The sequence below is a fragment of the Gadus chalcogrammus genome, chromosome 21, assembly GCF_026213295.1.
Source record: "Gadus chalcogrammus isolate NIFS_2021 chromosome 21, NIFS_Gcha_1.0, whole genome shotgun sequence".
Taxonomy (NCBI): domain Eukaryota; kingdom Metazoa; phylum Chordata; class Actinopteri; order Gadiformes; family Gadidae; genus Gadus; species Gadus chalcogrammus.
Genome location: NC_079432.1, coordinates 6,932,238 through 6,942,379, shown reverse-complemented (window position 1 = coordinate 6,942,379; position 10,142 = coordinate 6,932,238). Strand labels below are relative to the sequence as shown.

Sequence of the window (10,142 nt, the reverse complement as noted above, 5' to 3'; positions counted from 1 at the left end):
CAAATTATTTCCATAACTCCCATTCACACACACAGTTCGGTGTATCTCAGCTGTGTTGGTTTGTGTGTGTGTTGGTGTGTGTGTGTGTGGTGTGTGGTGTGTGGTGTGTGTGTGTGTGTGTGTGTGTGTGTGTGTGTGTGTGTGTGTGTGTGTGTGTGCAAAGAGATAGGAGGAGGCGGCGGCTTCATTAAAAGCTCAGCTCCGTCACTTTGATAGAGAGTCCGGGCCTCGGAAGGTCCCGATGGTTCAGAGAGCACCATTTTGTGGCTTTTACTTATCGGATCTGGGTGGTGGGTGGGGGGGGGGGGGGGGGGGGGGGGGATGTAGTTAAAAGCCAACTCCAGGATACACTGGCTGCCGCTGTTGCTTCTACTGCTACTGTTGCTACCTGCACCCCGGAGGCCAAACTCTGTTCTGCTGCCGGACAATAGACCAGATGATAACGATGATGAAGACCACGGCGGTCCTCAAGACCAGAAATCCCTCGCTCCCCTCTTGGGGTGAAGAGCGGCAAAAAGCAGGAGGAGAGAAAGGGTCTGTGATTGGTTGTCAAGCTAGTCGCTGAAAGACGGCCCGCGGGGTCTGCGTGTCCTCGCATAAATCACGAGCGGTGTTGTCTAGCGCTTCTCTGCTTGCTGCCTTATTATTCTTTTTTTATTGTTGACCACCAACCGCCTCCCCCCCCCCCCCCCCCCCCCCCCCCCCCACTCTTCATCCTATAACCGTCTTTACAAATGTTTATTCTATTCCCTTCAATCTTCCAGTTTATCCCCGAAACACGGGAAACAGAGACGCACACAAACAGACACACGAGCAAACAAACAAAAGGAGTTTGGATTTCCCTTTTTCTGCTTGAAAGATCGTATTCAGGGAAACGCTTAGGACAGCAGAACTTGCGGAAATGAAACTTGGGGACGAAAAAAAAGGAAAGAGAAAAAGTGTCCGTCTCGCCCGGTCATTTATCATTTAGTCACATACTCATTTTTATAATCTTGTATTTCAGAGACAGAAGCCCCCCTCCAGGGATGGGGTAATTTCCCGGGCAATCTCCCTTGTTTCCTCAGCCCTTTAACCACTCACATACAAGTGTAAATATATTTCAAACCTTTGGCAGCCACGGGTCGATTGCACCACCGGTATTAATAAATGTTGCATTGCAAATTCCAATGAAAGAACTAAAGACAAACAAAATAAAGCTGTGTGTCGCCTTGCTGGATATGATTCATGCTACTAGGGCTGGATCGTCTAGTGTGGCGCAGAGGGAAGGGGTAGTGTAGGATAGTGTGTTCTGTGTCCGACTTCCAGCCGGAGCGTTCTGGGTTCTGGATACTTCACTGGGAATCGCGTGTGCGCGTGTGTGCGCGCGTGCGTGCGTGTACGTGTGTGTGTGTGTGTGTGTGTGTGTGTGTGTGTGTGTGTGTGTGTGTGTGTGTGTGTGTGTGTGTGTGTGTGTGTGTGTGTGTGTGTGTGTGTGTGTGTGTGTGTGTGTGCTCCGCCCACCTCGCTCATGCTGTTGATCTGGTCCTGGGTGAGCAGCAGCAGCCTCGCGTCGCCGCTCTCCGCCATGAGCTTGAGGGCGGGCTGCTGGAGGCCCGTCTGGCCCTGGAGCTCCGCCGCCATGTGGCCCACGCACTGGGGAGGGGTGGAGGCGGGGTGCGGGGAGGACGGGGTGGAGGAGACAGAAGGGGATGGAGGGGACACAGGGGTGGAGGGTAGGACGGGGGGAGAGGTCGGAGGAGACAGAGGGGACAGAGAGGTGGAGGGTAGGACGGGGGAGGGGACAGTGGAGACCGAGGGGACGGAGGAGACGGGACAGAGGGGTTTGAGGGGGTGGGGGGGACAGTGGGGACGGGGAGGGGGGATGATATGGAGGGGGACAGAGGAGATGGGGGGGGGGGCATTTCGAGAAGAAGACAAAAGACGTTGAAAGAGTTAAAAAAGAAAGTAGTGGAAGCCAGAACAATAGGGGGAGGAGGGTGGGGGGAGAGGGGAGGGGGGAGGAGGGGGAGAGTGAGCAAAGAACTCAGTGAAGGTTAATCTTGCTTTAAGGAGGGTCGATGGTGCACGTGTATACACACACACACACACACACACACATACATACGACGGTATACATTGACACACAAACGGGCAACATACACACACACACCCTTTGTTGTCGGGCGCACTACTACACTGTGATATATGGACACAGTAACACAATTCCCCCACTCCCGCATGCTTCGAAGGGCTTCATTGCCTCGGATTACAATTCAAGCCGTTCGGGCCAGAGTAAAAAGCCACCGCGAACGCCACCTCCCTCCCCTCGCCCCCCCGCGCCTACCTCACCCCTTGCCCCCCAAACACCCCCCCTCAACCCCCACCCCCCCCCCTCCACTCCAATATTAGACAGCCACACAGAGACGGCCCTATTCACGCTGAATCGCATTAGCGCTAAACTAATATCCCAGTCAGCCGACGCGAGACATACAGAACGGCATCGGGGCTTACCACTTATAGCGCCTCGGCGCGGCATGAATAGCATTAGGTATCAAAGCGCGGTGAGCGTCTATAGTACATCGCTGGCGGCGTTGAGCTGATGCAAACTCATTTCTGTGGGTTACAAGCTTAATAGCTTCGGGTTTTCCGTATTGGATACTGGCCGGGTGGCAAGAGGGGGCTCCGGGCTGAGGTGATATTGAAATGCGGACAGGTAAAGTCTGGATTATTCGGAGGGAAAAGAAATGGAATTATAATAAAAAAGTAATAGAGCAGGAGCTGGGGCTGGCATTGACTTCAAGCGACATCTCATTGGCTGTGGAATATCCATATTCATTCGCCACCTTCACACTGCTCAGCGTGACTTTGTTTCAACTCGACACATTAGCATTCCCCTCAAGCGAGTAGTTCCAGATTTTAACACCCGTTTTTTCATTTCCTCACTAACTTTAAGGTTCTCTTAAAGCACAGTGTAGCAAAAACGTCACTACTTTTGCCCCATATTTCATATTGTTTTCAAATTTTGGACGCATTATGGAAACCCGCCGAGATTACTTTTTACACCATTCATTGCGCATGATTAAGTTGGGAGACTAGGCTCAGACGTCAAACCAGGTGGAGAATGTATAAAGTACAGTTTAAACCCTAGCTCGCACGCAGACCTCAAAGAATGGAATGGAGCCGCATACTCAGACAGGCACACACAAACACACACAGGGACACACACATAGCAACGCATGCACACTCACACACACCTAGACACACCGGCTCACACACACACACACACACTCACCCACACAGCATCCCATGCACACTCACACACACACACACACACATAGCAACGCATGCACACTCACACACACACATAGCAACGCATGCACACACACACACACACACACACACACACACACACACACACACACACACACACACACACACACACACACACACACACACACACACACACACACACACACACAGCAACGCATGCACACACACTCCCCTAAACACACACACACGTGGGCAGTACCTGTGCGGGCAGCTTGTGCTTGGTCCTGTAGAGGGATCGGACCATGGACAGGACCTCCTGACCCAGGTCCACCTGCACCTCCGGGCTCTGGGACAGCGCCAGCAGTGCCGAGCTCAGGACCACCCAGGGGTTACGCTCCGTTCCCACCCTGTGGACGCAGGGGGCTGGCATGAGGGTCTGTGTGTCTGGTATGGTAGGTGTGTGTGTGTGTGTGGGGGGGGGGTTTGTGGTTGTGAATGTGCTTGAGTCTTTGCGTAAAGACTCGATGGAAAACGAATTGGAGATCACAATCGGGATGCTCTTTTCAGTTTCTGTATATGCATGGCACATACCCATAACGGTGGCGTGATTGCCTTGCAATCGTGGGTTTGCAATCCAAATCTCCACTTGATAAATCTGCATTTTATAGATGTAGGTGAACCTACAACTCTCCAAGAACATAATACTGGAAACAGCTTAGCAACAGAAGAAGTCAATAGAAAGTGGGACTTTTCATTACACAACAGATGCATGAGCTTCATCTCAGGCTGGGACTCTCGAGACTGAATATTTCATTAGATGTACCCCCAGCTCTCGACCCATACTAATTGTGTGGCACTCCTAAACTCCCCCCAAAACATAGTTATTTTTATACTACCGCAAACACACAGACACAAGGCAAGGACCAGAGATGAAGTGTTGACATTCAAAAAACAAACACCCTGTACAGATAAGGTACACAGGAAATTGCCTTCTGGCTGTCAAAAAAAGGCGGAGAGAACACGAAGATCACAAAATAGGAGTCGCCCCGTACCCCGTTACAAGGTGCAGAAGCACTTAGGAGATACCAGAGCAGGAGGGATTGTTTTTTAGGTCGGCGCACTTCAAGCAGATGCGGGCCGGGTTTGACAAGGGAACGTGTAGAGGCGCCGTTTGCCTATAAACGCATGGAGTTAATATTAAACAGCTAAGTGATGGATATTAGCCCCCTCTCTCAGCTAAGAAGCAGCTGCCAGCGGTGACTTGTGAGAGTTGGCTTCTACCGTTCCCCTAAGAGCCTATCTTAGGCTTCTCGCGAAAGATTAGGCCCCAACGAAGGCCAGAAAAGCAGTGAGAACACAATGGGTCTTTATTAATTCATGCTAATGAATCCTGCATCCAAACTGTAATTAATCTGTCAGGGAAAAACCAAAACAACAAGCCCCAAAAAAAGCTAATTGGGATGAGGTCGAAGGACCTGGGGAAATAGTTGACCGAATTTGGCTTCAATCCTTTTTTTCAGGAAACCTTGATAATTAGTTCTTGTGTTTTGAAAGGGAAGGCACTACAAGGCAAACTGTCCTTTTGAAATGTTTAGTTTAATTATGTCTCTGCTCTCCTTTAAAGGTTCTGACCGGAGACTGAGCGGATAAGGCAATAGTAAAGTGCAAAGTACATTTCCAGCCCGAATGAAAGATGCCAAATCCATCACTTGCCAGTCTAATAGAAAATCCACAGGGGCATAAAATAATTGCCTAAAACTATACTTAAAATATTCAACACTGTCTATACCGCTTAAAATATTTAGTTTTAATAGGATTTATTACTAAAGCAAGGAATATTTCGCAAGTTTCAATCGAAGATAGATGAAAATCTCTAGGATTTGTTGGCATAAAACTTTGGGCAGACTTTGAGGCCTCCTAGTTTTATGTGGCTGGTTGATAGGAAATGTAATGTGATGTAAAATAGAAGATGTTTACCCTGTGGTGCATCAGTAATTAATTAGGTAAGACAGAATAATTTATAAACACAATGCAATCAACTGGAATAGACCAGTAAGCTTCTGTATGGAGGAAATGTGGACGTGGTTTGTGTTGACGCAGACCCTGATCTTTCACACCGCTGAACAACACGACGACAAACCGACTCCACGGGTTCTGGTCACATGATCAAAAGCACATTAGCAGCTGTCTTCTCTGTGTGAGTAGAGTGGATTATTCTCCCCTTCTAATCCAATTCTTCCTATTCACTATAATAAGCTCTCAATGTGTCCAAGAGAAGGATGTTAAACATAAAATCCAGATTTCATTGCGTCTGCTTTTACCCCGATCCCTTGGCCAACCAACACAGAGGCTCTGTTAAGATACAAGGGAGATATCCCTTGAATTAGGCTCCGCCCATCTCTGGCGCAATGTGTTGCTCAGAGGCTAGCACTACTGACTCATTAGTCGTCCGTTTCAAACAAAATCAATGGAACGCTGGATCATCATCACAAGCTATGAGTTCAGACCAAAGCAGCCGACAAAAGAGTGTGACGTCTTTATCCTTGAGAATCACGTGACGTTCTTTTACAAGCTAATAGGTTATCAGTTCAACCGTTTGAAAGGCATTTCAATGCTTGTAAAGCCTGTTATCTAACTGACTCCGAGCCGAAAAGCGTTAAAGCCGTTACCCAACGTCCACAGCCTACCTTAGCCTCATTGAGCAAGGTGCACCTAACTCCCTCCCTGCCTCTCAAAAATACCTAGATTCACTGTATGCAGCTTTGGGTAAAAGCTGCTAAAAGTCTGCTAGATGACTGAGTACTAAGTAGCACATACATACAGCGATTGTGCCAAGTGGAGAGGTGGACAAGGAAGAAGCAGCAGTAGCAGCAAAGGCCAGATGGGGGGTGTGGGAGGTTAATCTGACGTGTCCTCTTTACCCACAACTTGGGACTTAAGTCTGCCGGCAGCTCGGACACGCTCCACCACCCCCGGACTAGAGTGTCATGTCCCCGCTCGCAACCTCGTCCTCATCTGTGATACCAGGGGCATATGGGAGCAGGGAGGTGTCCATTTTAGGGCCGCTTGCCTCCCCCATCTGTCTCATCAGTGGGGTAGGGAGGGGGGAGGAGGAGGGGGGCCTGCGACTTCGCTGTGTTTCGTGCAAGAGCCAAATCTGCCTTAAAAGTCAGGCGTGAGTCATCGACCAGGCACGTCACGACTTCAGCTCTCGAGGTTGTGATGTTTAGCAGGGAAGTGTTCTGAAGGGGGCAAACAACAACGACAACACACAGCCAGACGCACACGCACGCACGCAGGCGAGTGACACTCGGTGTGCGCACAGTACACACGCTCACAAAACACACAAATAAACAGTGTGAAGGGCCCCACGCGAGAAGGCACTCTGAGGCTTAAGAGGGTATCTCTTAAGGCTACGGGAACACTCTTCGGGAGGCCGGGCGGGCGTCATCCCCGCCTTACGCGCGTAAACAATGTGGATTACCTCAGCCGAGGCGCCGCCGTTGACTTTTATTTAACCTGTGCTCACCTCTAGCCGCTGATCCCATTAGCATTGTGCTGCGATGGCTTTAGCATAATGCAGCAGATAAAAAAGGCGGAGTGGGGCGGATTGTACACGGATCTGAATGAATATTAAGCAAGCAAGCAAGCAAGCAAACACTCTCTCTCTCTCTCTCTCTCTCTCTCTCTCTCTCTCTCTCTCTCTCTCTCTCTCTCTCTCTCTCTCTCTCTCTCTCTCTCTCTCTCTCTCTCTCTCTCTCTCTCTCTCTCTCTCTCTCTCTCTCTCTCTCTCTCTCTCTCTCTCTCTCTCTGCCCTTTCATGCGCGTTAAAGCAGGATGCAGCAAAATTAGGCGTGATGCAGCAAAACGATTTGGAACAGTTTGAGGTTTTGAATGAGTGTACCACAATATGCTCATGCACGCACATACCCACCCACACACACAAACATGCACATGCGTACAATCACACACACACAAAAAGGAAAAATAATCAACCTGAACGTAGAGTAAGCAAAAGCTTTTAGAAGTTTTGACAAATTTTTGCCTTTCTGGTGCGTAAATAGCAGAAACAATTAGGAGTCAAAATTAGGAACAATTTGAAAACGCCTTTGCCTTGCAAGTGTTAATGGCTCTGATGTTATTACCTTCGCTCTAGTGCGAGTCAAAAAATGAAATGGTGAACATGGAGAGGCACTGCGTTGGTTTTTAAATATCCTAATCCCTTCCTCCCTCTCCGCTGTTGGCTGTTGAAAGAAAGAGGGGGGGGGGGAGCATGCACTGGCCCAGCGATGACTCCAGCGGCAATCATAAAAGCACACGCGTGCACGCGCGCTTGTGCACGCTCAATCTCTTTCAACTCACCAGATTACACCATCCGTCTTCTTCCATTCTCTTGTCTCATCCACCCCTCTAAAGAAGAGGGGGGGGGCTACTTCGCTCTTCCGATTGATGAAATGTCTGGTGGTTTATCTGCTCGGTTTTCTGTTTTTCTGCCATTCTTTTATTTATTTTTTGACGATAGCATTAGCATTCGGCCCATCGTCTCCCAAGAAACCCATACGCCGAGCGCTCTGCACCTTCCTCCACCCTTTGGACCCCGTCATAGCCTACGCGAGCCACATTTAAACGTCTATTTCTCCAGGTCACCGCGACCCCTTGTTAATAAATCGGATTCCCACCTCACAGAGCGGCTTCCATTGCAATCCAAACTAGTTCTATGGCACCCCAAACAATGCAGTGGTCCGAGGGTTAACTGGCTATTTTCCCAGAGCTGCTTGCTGGGACTATAACATAACCTAATAATACCATTCACTCACTACAACACCGTTCTTGTGGCATTCCGGTTCGACAGCAGTGTGTCGCTCGTTAAAACACACAAACTCCAATTCCAAGTTTCAGTTGGCAACAGAACTTGGTGTTCCTCTGAACGAGTTCCGGCCAAACTCCGAGCCCTGACGCACTAGGCTGTGTCGTCGTACCCCCCCCCCCCCCCCCCCCCTTACTGCGGTCCACGTGCTTGTTTTTGCAGTAAGCACAGCAGCGCATAGGAAGAGCCATCAAATCATTAAGCACTTATCCGTACGAGCGACAATGCACACTGGTGCTTGTAATTCACCAGCTGCTTCCAGGGGCACCTTGAGGTTCCCGAACCCCCTCGCTAAAGGTTTTTTTTTTCTCGTTTTCACATCAATCACGCGCTCTTCGCTTGGTAGAAGCCATTACAATCTGCAGATGTACCCTGTTTGCCTAAGTCCCTTCCTCACGATAAGGTGGATCGCGGCATCGCCGGAGGGTATTCTGGGGGGGGGGGTTCTCTGAGCTCATTAGCTCTATTATCCCGGGCCGCCGCCGCGCAAAGGGAGTATGCACAATGCCTAATCAATGCGTTTGATTAGCGACTCGGGCGATTTCGGGCGATCCATACGAGCCTCTGATTCTCTAATTTGTTCGTCAGAGCTTCGGTAACCGAATGGCAAATCTCAAAGCCTTGAAAAGAAAAGAGAAGAAGACCAGACTGTTGAAATACCAATCATTTGTCATCGCTGTCAACCTTATCGTTGACAGTAATTCGTGTCATTAATGAGCCGACGCGTTGAAGGGGCAACAGCTGCACTGATACACCGAGTAGATAGCGACAAAAGCACCAGCGATAAGCTAATTGAAACGCTGAACCGCCACCCCCTGACGACCGGCCGTGAAACCGTGTGACGCTCGTGTGTGACCGAACAAATACAAGTGAAAAACGTCCTATGTTGAGGATATGAAATTAGAAAACATCGTACACTGGGGCGCCCCCGGTGGTTCACCAGGCTAGTGCGCGTACCATTAAGGGCTCAGTGCTGATGGCCGCGATCCGGTTTCCGGTTCCGTGTTCCTTTGCTGCACGTCCCCCCCCGTTCTCTATCTCCCAGACCTTCCTGTCTATCTCACTCTGTCACAAAGCAAAGGAAAAACGGAACACATCTTACACTTCCTCGTTCATCATGGGCGGCCAGGCCTGGAGGAGGAGCATAAGCTGCTGAAACTCCTCCCACTTGCGGGCGCTCCCGAGCAGGTCCAGGAAGAGGCGGTAGCGCTGGTCCTCCGTCTCCACGTCCTCCATCTCCACCTGAGGAAGGACGAAACAAAGTACAATAATTCAATCCCTGTTTTTAATGTGCGCCAGTTGCAACCAAAACCACCTGAGATCCTCGGAACGTTCCCTCTTGCCATTTATTTAATCTAAACTTAATCCGGGCTGAACAGAGGTAATGCGAAAGAAAATTAAAAGACAAATGAACCAAAGCCCACGTGTACAGTACACGCACACCACAGGCATCATCACAGGAGCGCTGCAGCTGACATTTAGCTGGAAGCAAAAGGTGAAAGAAAGAGGAAACTGCAGGACAAGAAAAAAAAGACAGAGAGAGAGAGAGAGAGAGAGAGAGAGAGAGAGAGAGAGAGAGAGAGAGAGAGAGAGAGAGAGAGAGAGAGATGAAATATTAGCACTACTTTCATGCATAGAGAAAAGGGAACGCCAGGGAAGAAAAGGGGGAGAAAGAGGGAGTGTGCGAGACTGAATGCAGAGGTGGGCGGGGGTAAACGTGGGAGGAGGAGGAGGAGGAGAGGAGAAGGCGAGAGGAGAAGGCGAGAGGAGAGAGGAGGGAAAGTAATTAATTTCCTTCTCCAAGGTTGGCTCCAGTGTGATTTAACAGCTCAAAGAGCGGCTGATTTCTGAGGGGAAAACTACATCCTGCCAAAGCATGGTTTCAGCAAATCTCATAGGGAAGCACACACACACACACACACACACACACACACACACACACACACACACACACACACGCACTGACACACACACACACTTACACACACACTGACACACACACACACACCCTACCAAACATATAGTG

General features: G+C 49.6%; 1 protein-coding gene across 1 annotated transcript in view; it reads right to left on the bottom strand.

Annotated features, from left to right (window-relative positions):
- The window catches only part of nbas (NBAS subunit of NRZ tethering complex), a 132,895-nt gene that overhangs the window by 14,762 nt on the left and 107,991 nt on the right, over positions 1-10,142 (bottom strand). The window contains exons 45-47 of the mRNA XM_056581911.1: positions 9,219-9,358; positions 3,509-3,656; positions 1,501-1,632 (exon numbers count right to left, since the gene is read on the bottom strand). Of these exons, the coding sequence (XP_056437886.1) occupies positions 1,501-1,632; positions 3,509-3,656; positions 9,219-9,358 (420 nt within the window). The remainder of the gene's footprint in view (positions 1-1,500; positions 1,633-3,508; positions 3,657-9,218; positions 9,359-10,142) is intronic.